This window comes from Lupinus angustifolius, chromosome LG02 (genome assembly GCF_001865875.1).
Source record: "Lupinus angustifolius cultivar Tanjil chromosome LG02, LupAngTanjil_v1.0, whole genome shotgun sequence".
NCBI lineage: Eukaryota > Viridiplantae > Streptophyta > Magnoliopsida > Fabales > Fabaceae > Lupinus > Lupinus angustifolius.
In genome coordinates this window covers 2,001,429-2,016,957 of record NC_032010.1, presented here as the reverse complement: position 1 = coordinate 2,016,957, position 15,529 = coordinate 2,001,429, and the positions used below count along the sequence as shown (strand labels likewise).

Genomic DNA, 15,529 nt, shown 5'->3' with positions numbered 1-15,529 from the left:
TCTTTTTGATTAATTTGCCATAAATGTAAAGAAATTGTTAACTACAAACTTATTTTTTCTTGCTTATAGTTATACCAACTAATTTTCTCTTTCACTTTATGATGAACCGATACGTGGATAAATGAGAGAATTATATAACTATGAATTAGAGTACAACATTTTTTCCTCGGAATCAATGGAAAAACAAAATATTCATTTTTTATTTTATTTTTCAAAGCCATAATTTGTGGCTAAAAAAGCAAGACATGAGAAAAGCATTAAACTTGCTAGTATTTCTAATAAATCACTCAATTATTTCTTACTGCACACAAGTTACATGAAATAATAATAATCTCTAAGTATCTGTGTGCAGATGGAATACCAGAAAATCAGCTACACCACTCAACTTCTTATGTCACTTGAAATTTGTCCTGCTCAAAAAATGCACCAAACAAAATTCAAACTATAAGTGAGCTTTTGCAGCATAGCAGAATTCTATATACTCCACAATTTACCAAGACATAAACCAAGCACCTCTTCTTTAGTTATTTGATCTCGGCTCGAGATTCGACAAATGGTAACATTCTGAAGAATGATCAGGGATTATTCTTTCCTTAAGTTGCACACAAACTTCTGGCAAAACATTGTCAGAGTATCCTTGAACATTAGAGCAGTTCCATGGATAGCTTGATGTCACATGAAGGATAATGTTTGAGAGACATATGTTAACAAAATTGTCACCTTCTATGCCCTGTACAATACCTGCATTTTTTATTTGATCTCCTATAATATTCTTAATTGTAATATTTTCTATTACGGGTCGTGCATTCGGGTCATAACCATCATCTGGATGTTGACCATATAAACCAGTAAGCCTAATAGCAGTAGTAACATTAACCAATGTCACATTCGATATATAGATATTTCTGACATAACCACCCCTTCCAGGAGCAGTTTTTATTCTGATAGAATTGTTCGAATTGAACATGCGAATATCTTCGGCATAAACTTCTGATACACCACCAGACATCTCACTGCCAATAGCAATCCCTGAACTGCTTTGAGTTTGGCCGGTGAGTCGATGGATAATAATGTTTTTGCTTGGACGACCGAATGCAATGCCATACTCATCCCAACCACTTTTTATGGAAATCATATCATCACCAGTGCTTATGTAACAGTCTTCAATGCATACATCATCTGAAGAGTCTGAACACAATTGAAAAGTGTATATGAGAATCTTATGAATCTAAAAAGTATATTACATACATTGCTTTAAACCTAGGACACTCCTTTGCTATATAATGCACACATCTAGAATTTTCTGCCTTCTTTTGCTTGAAATGAAAATTTCCCTTTAAAATTGTGAATTTTCGAAAATTAATCTTGGGAGCGATTGGAAAGGTCATAAGCTTATGAATATAGTTTATGATATTCCTATAAGTCCTTGTAACTTATTTCAGTAGAAGCTTTAAGAAATAAGGTAGAAGGAGCTTATTGGAAAGGTCATAAGCTTTCATGTGATAAACGGTACCAAAATAAGCACTTAATTAATTTTTATGAAAGAAACATGCCCTTGGGTTACTAGTCGATTGCGAGTTATGACGTTCCAGCCTAAGGAAGAAAATCACCTGGATCAATCCCATCTGTGTTTGGTGATTTAAGAGGAGAAATGATGGTGACGTTCTGAACCGTAACATGGCTGTTCATCAAGAAAAAACAATCTTGAATCTCACTACAATCGTAAAGTTGTAATCTAAAGTACTTGAAGTACAGCAAATAAGGAATAAAGCATAAACTCAATCCTTATGTAGGGGACAAACCTGCAATATACAGGATGAATGGTCCAAAACGGAGAATTCAAAACGGTTAAATTTGAAATCAGAACCGCTGTTGAATTTGCCAATTCGACCATATGCGGACGTGTATAATCCAATGTTTTGTTCTTAAACATGCTCCACCAGATACTCCCTTGACCATCAATAGTTCCATTGTCACCTTCATTTAGACACTGATGGCGTCAATAAACCAATAAGTACGTAGAAGATAAATTTATATATTCTGTAGTTCCTAACCTGTTATGATGACATCAGTCAGATTGTCGCCATAAATGAGGCTCTTATGTCTTCGACCCGGCAACTCCCTTCCTCGTCCATATGATGGTAAAGGATCAATAACTGGCCAATCGTTGAGGTCCTGTGACAAGCAAGATATGTTATTAAGTTCACATGCTATATATCAGAATTGAGGGAGACTGCAAGGTCTAAGCAGATTAAACTAAAAATTACGTAGGACATAAGCCCGGTGTATAAAATGTTGCCTTTATTTGGCCAGCATCTCTCTTAGGATTTGATGGACTTGTATAAAATGTTGGATTTACTTGGCCACCATCTCTCCTATGCAATCCCTTGAGTCGGATCCGATTCCGAGAAGTTTTAAGGAAATAAAGGTGCACCCTTGTCTACCGCTAAAGATTTAGTGGTAAGCATTCCATTAACAAATGCTATTAGAGCAAGGACATGAGTTCGAATCTTCCAGGTGACACTAGAGGATTGTTGGCTTATTTTGGTCAGCCTCTCCCTTAGAATATATGAGCTTAATAACCTACCCTATGTCACTTATAAAGGTTGCAGCCCCTAAAGCCAAATGCAATTCCGATAAGATTTGAGCAGATAAAGCTGCAGCCGTACCAACAGCTGTAAATTTCGGGCTAGTGACAATGTTTGGTCCAACACAAACTACAAACCTCACTTACCTTATAGACTACTTAACTCTAAATTTAAATGTCAAAATACAATCCTTGCATGGTTAATTAACATATATCTCAGAAATTACGTATCGGTTCATTACCAAAAACAAGACAAGTATGTCGAAAGTGACCTACTTTGGAATAACTGTAGACAAGCCAACAAAGCAGCTAGACTAAATAAACTTCATTTTCCCTGCATCTTAGTACTAAATAATTCACAAAGATTGGCTTACCGTTGATCCAAGAATTACTGCATCCCTGTCCAGCCACAAAGTTAGATGACTGATGAGATCAAAACTACCAGTTAACCATCGGCCAGCCGGGACAAAAAGCTTTGCTCCTCCTTTATCTGCAAACGAGTTTAAGTAGAAGATGGCATTCTGAAATGCTTTTGTGTTGAGAGTGACTCCATCCCCTACTGCTCCAAATTCAGTGATACTGACACTATGAGGCCGTCGAATTTCCTCGAAGTTTGTATGTTTGCAAAGTGAGCCGCTTCTGCTCCACACTGTCCATGTGCTACAACTGAACAATGCAAATACCAGGACCACATTCACAAGCTGCAACGCAAACATTTATGAAATTCAAGTATACTAAAGAGACCATAAAACTTATGGAAATTCAAGTCGGATCCGGATAGAGATATAAACCAATTCAGTTATTTCAAATTGAGGAGGTTAAAATATCAGAAAAGGAACAACCAAGAGTAAAAAAGTACATAACCAATCACCACCCACTTTTCCACCAACAAAGTATCACTTCTTTAAGAATTACTGGAAATGAGTAACTCCAATCATACTGAAGATGAACAGTGGTTTGTTCTTTAAAAAAAGGTTGCACAAGGCACGAGGCTCTCACTTAGTAGAGTCTGAGAGGGTAAATGTACTCAGTCTTACCCCACAAGAGAAGAGGTTGTTTCCGGGATTTGAAACCGTAACCTCATAGTCACTAAGGAACAACTTTACCGTTGCGCCAAAAACAGTGATTTGTTCTTGATCTGTGCTAAAAAAACAGATTTTTCTGCATTCACTACTAATTACTAAAGTTAACATGAACAAAACAAGTAAAATTGGGTTAGGACAGAAAATAGTAGAGAAGAGCAATGAAAGAGAACTCACTGTTGAAGGTCTCCTCATATGAATTAGATCCAAGATTTCCCTGAAAGAAGTTAGAACATGAAGATAAGGTTTGATTTTTTCATTAAATTCCACAAGAATAAGAAAAATGTAACATTTGATTGAAGGGTTGGTCAATGAAAAAGATCACAACTTCAGCACCATTACCACACAAGTAAAAATCATTGACAAGTACTGTTACCTCTTCTGCTTCTTCAACTCAAGTCCAAGTTCAGACAAAGCTGAAGAGGTTTGCACATAATTCAGCTTTGCATGCAGCACTACTGTTAATATATATTATGCCATATTAGACTTACATGAAAAATGATTCTCTTCATCGAGATAAACAAATACTTGTTTTTACATATATTTTTAATAGCGAAAGTGTTATTACATTATATATAAAATGATAAAAATATTTTATCATGTTATTGTTTTCTTTATTTTTTCGTAGTATTTGTCTCTCTGATCTCCATTCCATTAATAAGAGGATTCTTATACTCGAGTTACATGATATGTGATATCAATTAAGGTAAGTGGAAAGTAATTTAATGAATATAGATCCTATCAGATACTAGAGATACTTATTCTGGATGATGCAGAAATTAACATGTAGTATGAATTATTTTTAATAAAATAATATTTAAAATTATTAAATATCATTTCTTTCTCATTCACATTTCAATTCTTGAGGGTCTAGTATTAGAAAGAATCTCAATCCAAATTTATGATCTTACCTTTGAACATAATTTTAAAAATATAATTTAACACAATAAACACTAAACATGATAAAGAATAATATTTTGTTGATTGGACCGTATAAACTTAGTTGTTTATTGGCCAACAAGGAAAACATAACAGAAGATGAGGTTTATTGTTCTACGATAATAACAGTTCAATACAGTAAACAAATACTATTCACTTCAAAGTCCATGATGTTAATAATATTTATTGAAGTAATATTTATATATTATTATATTTAATACATCATTCATTTATATATTATTTTAAAAAATAAATAATAATTAAATATAAATAATACAATAATGATATATAAAACTCATTCGATGTCACTGTATATTTTTTTTGTCAAATTATTTTTGTTACAACTTTCAGTTTCCTACAAGGAAACAAAAAACTTTGACGATAAAGATAAAAAGTAAACATTATATCAATAATAAAATAACATAAATGAAGATTATATTAGTAATTGTTTATTTGTATAAAATTAATAAATTATTTTTATGACTTGACTTTTATCTACACTATAAATATATATATATATATATATTTATATATATATATATTATATATTATATGTTTATATACTATATATAAAGTCAAACATGGTGTACCATCATGTTGTAACTTTTACTTTTGCTCTTAATTTTTTTAATTTTTACAAAAAATCATATAATCTTAGGTAACTACCATTAACATAATAACCATATATCTCACATTAATTTGGTCATTATATAATATAAAGTGCACTCAATCAAAAACATTACAATTCTATGAAATAAAATATATAAAAATTGAACACTTAATATTATAAAATAAGAATGTGAGTCGGTAGACACGAAATATTTATCGTCACATTAGTAGTATATAAAAGTAAAATATGTCTAAAGAATATTTAAATAATTGAATTGGGGAAATTTTTATATTCCTATTCTTACTACTATATATATATATATATGCAAAATATGTCTTTAATTGAACATATATAATTTCAATCAATTTCTTTTAGTAACCACTTTGACATAATTTTTATATTCCAATTTTATTATTTTATAATATCATTAATAATGTTCACATGTTCTTTTATTCTTTTTCATCAATGCGTCACTACTATTCCATATATTCTCCTACTTCTAGGGATACTGCAAAACATGTGCGAGCCCCTTCTAACGAAAAAATAAAATTCAATGAGGATTTGGTTCATCCTACATGCACACGTCATGGTCATTCCGCTTGAGGTGATCCAGCCACACCTTCCAGTACGGCTACCTTGTTACGACTTCACTCTAGTCACTAGTCCTACCTTCGGTATCCCCTCCTTGCGGTTAAGGTAGCGACTTTGGGCATGGCCAGCTCCCATAGTGTGACGGGCAGTGTGTACAAGGTCCGAGAACGAATTCACCGTCGTATGGCTGACTGGCGATTACTAGCAATTCCGGCTTGGTGTATATACACTTATTGTTGGGTTTATTCAAGTGTGAAGTCCCACATTGGATATGTAGGGAGGAGTGAAAGAGTTTATAAGAAGGAAAGGCCCATGAAACTAATGTCTTAAGGTTTTGGTTCAAGACGTGGTGTCTCACTTGTGACTCTCCACTCTTCCCATACCTAGTTAGAAAATAAGAATGTGGATCGGCATTTACAGAATGTCATTCGACACGCTAGTTATATGTAATGTCAAAACATCCTATAATTACCCATATGGTGTAATTTCCTCTTGCTCATTTTGTCATTCTAATGAAAGAGAGTATCTGTCGTTTATGATTTCATTTTCACTCAATATTCCTTATTTCTGAGTAATTATAAGATAATAAAAACAACTCTAATCATTCTTGATTTTCTATAGAAAAAATAGATAAATATGAGTAATCATTTTAGAAAAACATTTATAAACAACTTAGCTATTTCAGTCATTATTTTAAATTTGATAAATAATTAATACATAATATTTCAAAAGTGATTACTTTTTGTTTGTTTTTAAGTGCTTAGTTTCTATCAGAAATTCATGTTATTAATTAGTTCTAAATTAGTATAGAATGTAATACATATATATGAAAAGTAAACATGAATGATAGATGATAATATGATGATAATGTATATAACTCATATTATTTTGTCCTCATTAGTATGTCATTAAACAAATATAATAATTCATGTTAAGAAAAAAATATAGGAAATAAGTATTTTTGTATTTCTTCCCTAAACATCTATTTTGATGAATTTATTAAGAAAAAAGACATGTCTATAAAGAAGAAGACAAGGTCCTAGGACAGACAACATCAGATACAAAGTTGTCATAAATATCATCCTCTGCATCTGCCATTCAAAAGCCTGGTATCCTATTTTTTTTTGTTGAGTTTGATTCAAAAATATATTTAAGTTAAAAAATTAATAATTAAGTATTATTCTATCCAACACAAAAAATTGTACAAGTTATACATTTTTTAGGAAAGAAAAATATATATGTATCAACAGTATATAAGTTTTATACATTGTCACTAAATCATACAACAAGATTAATAATTAACTAATGTATTAGGTTGACTAATCTATTAAGTAGGGTATTTCTCAATATAGTAAAATATCAACTTTTAAAATAAATCATTGTCAAATAGATGGAAATATTAAAGAAATTCATTGGCAATCAATATCTGCTATAACAAATATGATAAATTATTATGACAAATTCTTTATTACTCTAAGGTATAGTTTTAACACCATGTAAATTGCAAAACTTTTATGTGCCTCTTCCACACAAAAAAACAAGAGTAGTCCCACTATTTTTCTCCAAATGCAACTTGCAATTGCATATAACTATTCTGGGAAGTGAACAAAATCAATGGATTCAGACATTGAAGCAAGAGTTTTAGGGACATGTCACATGTGAAACATCATCAAAACAAAATTGGTTGTTTTCCCAAGTAAACATAAAAAATAAGGCAAACAAACATGTCCAGTCACTTGCTGATTGAAAGATGCAACAACCTTGTACAAAGGGTGTAAAATCGACCACCGCCAAAGCAGAGTTGATCAGCGTGGTTCCGGTGGCACCACTTTCAAACTTCGCATCCACTCGCAGAAACTAGGATCGTCAAAGTGAACAAAACTACTTTTCAGCTTCGTCCGCTGTTCTTGTGTCAATGACCTAAGTTGTGGGAATCTCGCTTCCTGCAAAAAGTTGCATGCATCATTCAATATGCAATAAGACCTAACTCGTAATAGAGACATGACTCGTTCTATTGTGTTTTGTCCACATCTATCAACGTCGTGAAATGTCCTTGGTTTTCGACTATGACACACAAAAATATGTAACACTACACAGAACTTCAGTAAACTCATTTCAGTTTCACAAAGAAAGAATAAAGTGATGGTTTTGCTCACCTGTTCATAAGGAGGATCCTTATGTGCCGGTATGAGACGAGAGACAAAATATCGAGCCTGGGAGCTACCCTCCTGTTTCAAATGTAAATAATCTGTTATTAGTTTTACCTTATAATCAGAAGATGGAACTGTAAGATATGGAGATAAAAACATGCAGAGTGATTAGTAAGAAAATTGACCTTAAATGCAAGGATACGAGGAGCTGGAAAACGGAACTCGGTTAACTCTTCTGCCAATGTCCGGCAAGCAGCTAAAGCAGCAGCATTTCTTCCTTCATCAGCTGCAACCTCAGAACCCTATGATCCACCCATCAAAAAATTATATTTTAAGCAGAACAAGAAAATGAACATTCCGTACACTCAAAGATGCCAAACACGGGAAACAAAAATGTTAAAAGACCACCACTTAACCCAGAAATAGGATTTATATTGATGAATGCAAAATATAGACTCAATTTATGATTTTGGTCTCATTAATTTTACCAAATTTTAGTTCAAGTAACCGTAGTTTTAATTACAATGGAGTTGGCCACATGTTTTCTTAGTATGCCATTGAAGTTGAGCCTTCTTTTTGTAGTACTGGCACTGTTGATGTGGGCATTTTGCATGTCATCTCAATGTAAGCAATTTATCAAAAAAAGGTTGCCTCATCATCAAATTCGACAACATATAAGCTCAAAAGAGGTTTTGCCATCCCAACAAAAGGTATAAAAAAAGGACGGCCCAATGCACGAGGCTCCTACTTTGAGGGGTCTGGGGATGATAGATGTTGGCCGAGTGACGTAAGGTCTCATTGGATCTCTTTGTATCGTACTAGGTCAAAGAGTCGATTCCTATGAGCGACATTTGTTGGGAAGGGTAGCCACACACCCCAAAAGGGGTTAGTTTCTTATCACAACAATATGATAAGAAACTTAATTACAACAACTTGAAAACTGATTAGCATTTGTTTCAATTGAAACTGGGGAGAACAAAATTAAATTTAGCAAAACTAAAGACCAAATGTCTAATAAAGCCTAAAGTCTTGTTTGTACACAGGCCAATGCGTTTCAACTTTCAAACAACACACCAACCTGGCTTCCCAAACACACAAAAACTGAAAAAAGAAGAAAAACTACAGACCCAGCCCTCTACAACTTCGAAGGCCAAAATAAAAAAGAAAAGCCCTATACTACATTTGTGATCATCGGCAGGAAATAAGTGCAGTAATGTATAACGATACTTGGTTCAAAACAATCCCCAAAAAACATCAAAAGGTAAAGATTATAAGTTAATTTATCCACATCTCCAACAACAACAAAATATCATGCTAGAAGAGATAATAAGAGGCATACCAGCCAAATGAAGACATCAGTGCCATGGTCAAGTACTACAGCAGCATCAGACTGCATAGCAAGATCATAAGCCGGTAGCTCCTCAAAAGTTCCCCCCTCCCTGTGCATTAGACAACGAGGAGCCAACATTCGAAGTGATAGATCAAAGGATGCATTCAGAAACAGATTCCTCAGAACAGACCTTTCATCTTCGTGGCCAATAATGCTTCCCAATAGTGGTCCTCTCCTGAGATGGAAAAGGAGTTCCGGTAAGAGAGAAATCCCATTTGGGAAGCGATGAAGTTTTGATTTGGGTAATTGGGATCCAAATTTTAGAGCAATATCCTTGATTCTTTCATCTATTGTAGCTCGCATATCAATTGCATCGGAATGGTTTTTGGCCCGTAACAGAGTTTTCTTTGCAATGAGGACCGCGGCCACTTCATCCTGAACACTCTGCAGATATCCTGAAATACTATCTACCGTTGGCAGTCTAACAGTGACGACCCTTGACACATCGGCTTTATAAACATTTGAATACTGAATTGCAAACTGGAAAAAGACAGAATCCCTTTTAATATCTCCTTTAGTTTCCATGGAGATAGAGAAGCACTGTGTTTCTTCAACACTCAGCATTTGAATATAAAGAGCAGTGTCATTTTTAAATGATTCATGGGTGTCTACATGTGACTCTTCCCCGGGACCCACAACTTGAGTTATGAGAATATCATCCGATGTTCGCAATTCTAACAAACCAAGAGAGCCAGCTGATCTAGCAGATGCCCTTTGCAAATTAACACCAAACGCTTCCCCAAAATCATCATGAAGAACCAAAACTCCACCTGATGCTTTTGCAAGAGGCTGTAAGATAGGAATTCTCACGGGGCATGTTCCAGCACATAAAATATCTACCACAGTATTGTGTCGATGAGCCTCACGACCTAGATTCTCCATCCATTTTAATGCTGTCTTTTCCATATAAGGATAATTAGGGTGACTAAAAGAATGTGGAACAGATCCAGGACCATAAGTGTTTGGTCCACCGGCACAGACAATAATTCTACTATTTCCCCCTAACCTTTTGACTATCCCTCGGGACAGATCAGCTGATGGGCCCTGAATTATAGCAAGAGCAACCTCAACAGCAGTTCCTAGGCACCTATCTCTGGAAGCTTCTGGTATGTTCAACTTGTATGCCCTCAATGATGAAAATATGGAATGTGCTACTGGCAGTGAAGCATGCATTGGCGACAAGTATATGCCAGTACCATAAATCAACGCTTTCAAGTATTCTTGACTTGGTGACTTGTCCCCGGGAAGCACATCAGCAGATGCAACTGACTCCTCTGAAAAGTCATATACTGATACAGTACGGCCATATAGTACAATTCCTAATCTTGTTGTTGGAGGGAGAGAATCAACAAAAGCATGCAAAGAGCTCTGTAGATGCTGCAAGTGGGGTTCATCTAAAGATTCATCTATAACAAGAACAACTGGGGCAGATATTCTGGAATCTGAAACAGGAACAAAACTAGGCCCCTTGTTCCCAGTTTGAACATAATCAACCATGGGTGAAGATAGTTCAGGAAATCTGTGAAGCTCTTCCTTGTTATACGCAATGTACTCTCCACCACTTCCATTCAGTTTCCGACATATAACACACTGCCACTGGCCTGATCCAAGCAATATATTGGAATAGATATTTGCATAAGCACCACAGATTTGGCAGCGATGGGGATCACGCTGTATTACTTGTGGTCCTGTCGAGATCTCCCTCCCAGGAGAGAGCAATGCCCCAAAACCTAAACTGGGTACATTAGCTTGTTTCTTCTGTTTCAATACCTGCTTACCAAATTCAAAGGAGAAGGTTAAAACACAATTTATATACAACATCAACCAAGCATTTTCCCACTAGGCAGGGTGGGCTACATGAATAAAGCGATGTCATAATGTGCTAGTGTAAATCATGTCTATGGACTAACTGTTTTTCTTTAAAACATCATTTATATACCTACTTATCAAATCAAAAGAGAAGGTCAAAACATGATTTATATACGAAAAAACCAATATATGTAATAATGTTTTATAGTAAATAATATCTATAGACAAACCATTTACCTCTAAGGCTCTAATAAGTAACATGGTTTATGTACATATTAAATAATTGAGCATAAAGAATAATATAATTCAATGTAAAAAATTCACATCTTGGTATAAACAAACTAACAAAGTATATACCTTATGGGCTGAGAAAAGAACAAAGGATGAGTCTTCAGCAGGGACATGGTCTTCTATTATACTATCAGAAACTCGGTGCTGCTGCAACTCATCCGAACCATTTGAAAGTTGCTGCGGTGACAATGCCGGTAAAGATGAGCCAGAAGAAAAGGCAACTGGCTGAGGCGATGCAGGGGACGTGCGAAATGGAACAGCAGCAGGGCGAACAGGTGAGGTAAAAACAGGAGGTCCAGGAGGGGTACTCAAGTGAGGAACATGACCACTACCAGTTCTAATAACCCCGTCATTGGCCGGCGACAAAACATTTGAGGCTTGATCTTGTTTCTGTAAATGTAATGTTGGTGGAGGAAACCTAGGTGGTGTTACAAAACTTGGAGGAGGTAGAATTGGAGCCTTGTTGTCAGGGTTAGGAGGAGTTGGACCCTGTCTTTCTTGGGTGTTTGAAGAGGTGAACCCAACATTAGGTTGTGTTGGGTTAGCCATTGAAATTGAAAGTAAAGTCCCTTTATAAACCCAGTATCAAAGAATTAAACTTTATTGAAAGTAAAGTCCCCTTTATAAACCCAGTAACAAAGAATTAAACTTTCCACAATTTTGTACAGTTTTATAGGTAAAATTGATTCTGGGGTTGTGATTGAAATTCAAGAGTGACAAGAAATGATATAAATCAACCAAATTCTTCACAAATTGAAGATTCTCAGTTACCCACTGCATAGATATAGAGAATAATCAAGGAGCTAAGTGAAAAAGAGAAAATGATTGAATTAAAGAAAAGAGATCAAGAATTGAATGAAAAGAAGAGAGATAAAAAGAAAGGTACCTGAGAGAAACTCACAAGAAAGAAAGAATGAATGGAGATTTTATCATTTTATGTCATGCCACGTTCAATTTGGGAAAATGTTCTTGTTATTATTATTAATATTATTATTATTATTACTTTTTACCTGCAAAAAAAACAACACCCTTCGCAATAAATCAAACTGAAACCTCGGCTTTGTACTTGCGTTCCTTCATGTTCTTCTTATATTCGGCCCCATTGCTACGGCATGTTCTTTCACGAGAATCAACCCAAATAATTTCATATTTGTGGAAATTCAAATGTTATTTATTTTAATAATATGAATTAAATAAATTGAACTCACCTAAAAAATTGATTAAATAAATGAGTCAAGCAATTTTGGTTCAATTTATTAAATTAATAAGGTAATTTGATTATATATATATATATATATATATATATCATATTTTATAGTTTTATATAAATATATTTTTATATTACTTTATATATATATATACTAAAATTAGGATGTTCAAGTGGGATTATATTTCCAATTTAAAATTATTTAATTCAAAAATGTAATAAATTGACATTTTTACTAACACTTATTGTTTAGTTTTTTTATGGGGAGGTTTATCATGTTGAAGTAGGATTTGTAATAATTTGGAGCATTTTTTGGAAATTCGACTCACTATATAGTTTGATAAATTTAGTTCATAAATAATAAGTTGAACTTGAACTAAAAAATTTAAATCAATTAAATAAATGAGTCAAACATTCATGATTGATGAGTTATCTTAATCATATATATGTATACTTTTTTAATTTTATATAAACAAACAATATTTTAGCTAATAAACTGATCCAGTCAAACTAATGAGTTGAAGTAAAACAGTTCGTCAATTCTTGAGGAATCAAACGAATTCGATCTGACGCGTCGAATAGAAGAGTTTATAAACTTTAGCTGAATTCAAGTTAGAAACAGAACTTATTTTAAAGTTTGGAGCTTATTAAATCCGTATTGAGTTGAACCAAGCTGAACTATGATTAATGTTCGATTTGTTTCTAACTCTATGTATAAGTATTTTAATTTGATTGATGGATATCTAGAATTACATTAGAATGATAACTTTTTTCCATGTGCTGGAAATGGAGACAACATTTTTTGTCTTTGTAATTTCCATTCCTTTTCATTTTCTTTTTGTTCTTATAATTCATAATATTGATTTCAAGATCTTAGCCTTTACAAACATTAAGGTATTACTCCTAAGATTAGTCTTTAATATAATACCATTACTGTTGTACTGGTGTGGTGAACAAGGATGATATGAAACATATATGACAACCGTTATGTCTCATCATATATTATTATTGGAATAGTTATAGGAGATTCAAGTATTGAATATGCAAACATGATAATTTATATGAAATTCTATATTTTCATGATTATGAACTTTTGCTTGCATTATATCATTTGGTCTATTTACTTGAACTGATAACATTTGAGATTATGCACGATTATATATGAAAGATACATTTTTAGTCCTTTCTTTAGCCCTATGTCTCCTATCCTTAAAAGGTCTCCCTCCGCTAACACGTTTTTTGGAAAAAATTTATTTATTCATTTATATATATTATTATCTAAAAATAATCAAGTTATTAATGATTAGACAAAAAAAAGAAATAACTCTTAGAAGACCCCTTTAAGATCAAACAATTCTATTGAATTTAGTATGATTGTATGTATAATACCATATACTATATTGACAATATCAATGAACATAATTATTAAAATTGCTCAGGATACCCTACTTCTTATAAAATCATATGTTTCTCTATTGATACATTACTATGATCTTCTATAGTCTCAAATGCTTTTCATTTTGCGAATGGAATCAAAATCCTAGCTTCTTGTGAGAGAAAAAAAGCCATGTGTCTTTTAAATTGTTAGATAAACATTCCAAAAGGTATGGGGATTTTGTTGATATTTTCATGGGTTGCCATTGTATTGTTATTGTTGATCATTGTATGGAAGAAAAAAATATTTATTGGCTAAAAAATTGAAACTTACAGTAGTTCAATGGTTATGTTAAAGAAAACACAATAAGATAACCTAATGTATTCTATTGTGATGCATGGTTTGGTGACTGAAAAGGGTAAAGTAGGCTTATCTCAAAGTCTTATTCTATTAAGTTATTCTAGTGTATTTTCTATATTTGATTCTTATGAGAGAAATTGTGTTAGAAACGAATAAGATATTATAGTGTATTATTTCTTCTTTACTATCATTATTGTCGTTGTCACTGACACCATTTAATACTTTTAGACTATCATCCCACTCATGTCATTGTCGTTGTCACCACTACTTTCCCACCCTTAACATCGTTACCATCACAAATATTGCCACTACCACCATTATCATCATATTGTTTTATGGAGGTCCCAAATGTAAGGTATGCATTTCCTTTCTTAATTAACCATTAATGTGTAATGGTGAATGTGTTAGATTTTGTAGATTAGGAAGTGATGTACTTTCTTTTGTTGAGCTAATGATAAAGACAACATTGAAGAATCAAGACATGTCAACAAAGAGTGAGGACAAAATTTGAGGTTGTAGATAGTGAGCCTAGATGGTTAAATTAGGCTCTTGAAATGTTGTTTGATTAAAGTGATTGTACTCACTTATTTTTAACTTTATGTAGTCAACCCTCATGTATTTTGGAAACTATGTTAAAATTGAATTTATAAACATTGGTTTGTAAAGTATTTAATGCATACCCATTCATTACATGAATCATCTAAAAAGCATATAGTTAGTTACATGAATGATGGAAGAAAGTATTAAAACATATATACACGAATGTTCCTAACAAGTAACAACTGTTTAGTTAATCCAAAAGTGATTAGACACAAATATAAACAAGTCTTCATGTTGGTGGTGTGCATGATTTTGTTGGCCCACATTTATACCAAGGTATTGCTATGCAATTTAACACATAGGCAATTTAACACATATCTATATCTATATCTATATCTATATTTATATTTATATTGTAATAATAATAAAAAAGACGACTAATTTTCGTGTACATCAAATTGGTATCTAGAAAATTTAAATTACCATTTCAGCCATTATTTTAGTAAATCATGATCCACATTATTTTCTAGGTTAACATGTGTCTATTAACAATAATAGAATGACTAATATTTCACATTTTCATATACATTAGTAATTA

General features: G+C 33.1%; 2 protein-coding genes across 5 annotated transcripts; both read right to left on the bottom strand.

Annotated features, from left to right (window-relative positions):
• LOC109331965 (probable polygalacturonase) lies at positions 256-4,139 on the bottom strand. 3 transcript variants are annotated; one of them, XM_019566800.1, is made up of 8 exons: positions 4,046-4,139; positions 3,847-3,886; positions 2,962-3,288; positions 2,055-2,175; positions 1,803-1,977; positions 1,611-1,681; positions 514-1,188; positions 256-427 (listed from the first exon to the last, which is right to left on the bottom strand). In XM_019566800.1, the coding sequence occupies exons 2-7, from the start codon at positions 3,862-3,864 to the stop codon at positions 521-523; spliced, it is 1,380 nt and encodes a 459-aa protein (XP_019422345.1). In that variant the 5' UTR covers positions 3,865-3,886; positions 4,046-4,139; the 3' UTR covers positions 256-427; positions 514-520. The 3 variants fall into 3 exon arrangements, with proteins under 3 accessions (XP_019422345.1, XP_019422353.1, XP_019422336.1); XM_019566808.1 differs by having other exon boundaries at positions 256-410; XM_019566791.1 differs by having other exon boundaries at positions 256-1,188.
• Positions 7,249-12,553, bottom strand: LOC109331940 (protein transport protein SEC23). 2 transcript variants are annotated; one of them, XM_019566752.1, is made up of 6 exons: positions 12,336-12,553; positions 11,516-12,223; positions 9,299-11,119; positions 8,145-8,261; positions 7,966-8,037; positions 7,249-7,752 (listed from the first exon to the last, which is right to left on the bottom strand). In XM_019566752.1, the coding sequence occupies exons 2-6, from the start codon at positions 11,996-11,998 to the stop codon at positions 7,615-7,617; spliced, it is 2,631 nt and encodes an 876-aa protein (XP_019422297.1). In that variant the 5' UTR covers positions 11,999-12,223; positions 12,336-12,553; the 3' UTR covers positions 7,249-7,614. The 2 variants fall into 2 exon arrangements, with proteins under 2 accessions (XP_019422297.1, XP_019422306.1); XM_019566761.1 differs by having other exon boundaries at positions 11,516-12,018.

Excerpts from the sequence above, each read along its gene's own strand:
- LOC109331940 (XM_019566752.1), bottom strand. The coding sequence starts at position 11,998 with ATGGCTAACCCAACACAACCTAATGTTGGGTTCACCTCTTCAAACACC. Across the intron at positions 8,262-9,298 it reads CTGATGTCTTCATTTGGCTG|GGTTCTGAGGTTGCAGCTGA; the intron begins GTATGCCTCTTA and ends GGTGGATCATAG. Across the intron at positions 7,753-7,965 it reads AGGATCCTCCTTATGAACAG|GAAGCGAGATTCCCACAACT; the intron begins GTGAGCAAAACC and ends AACTTTTTGCAG.
- LOC109331965 (XM_019566791.1), bottom strand. Across the intron at positions 2,176-2,961 it reads CAGTAATTCTTGGATCAACG|GACCTCAACGATTGGCCAGT; the intron begins GTAAGCCAATCT and ends TGCTTGTCACAG. Across the intron at positions 1,682-1,802 it reads ATTCATCCTGTATATTGCAG|CCATGTTACGGTTCAGAACG; the intron begins GTTTGTCCCCTA and ends CTTGATGAACAG.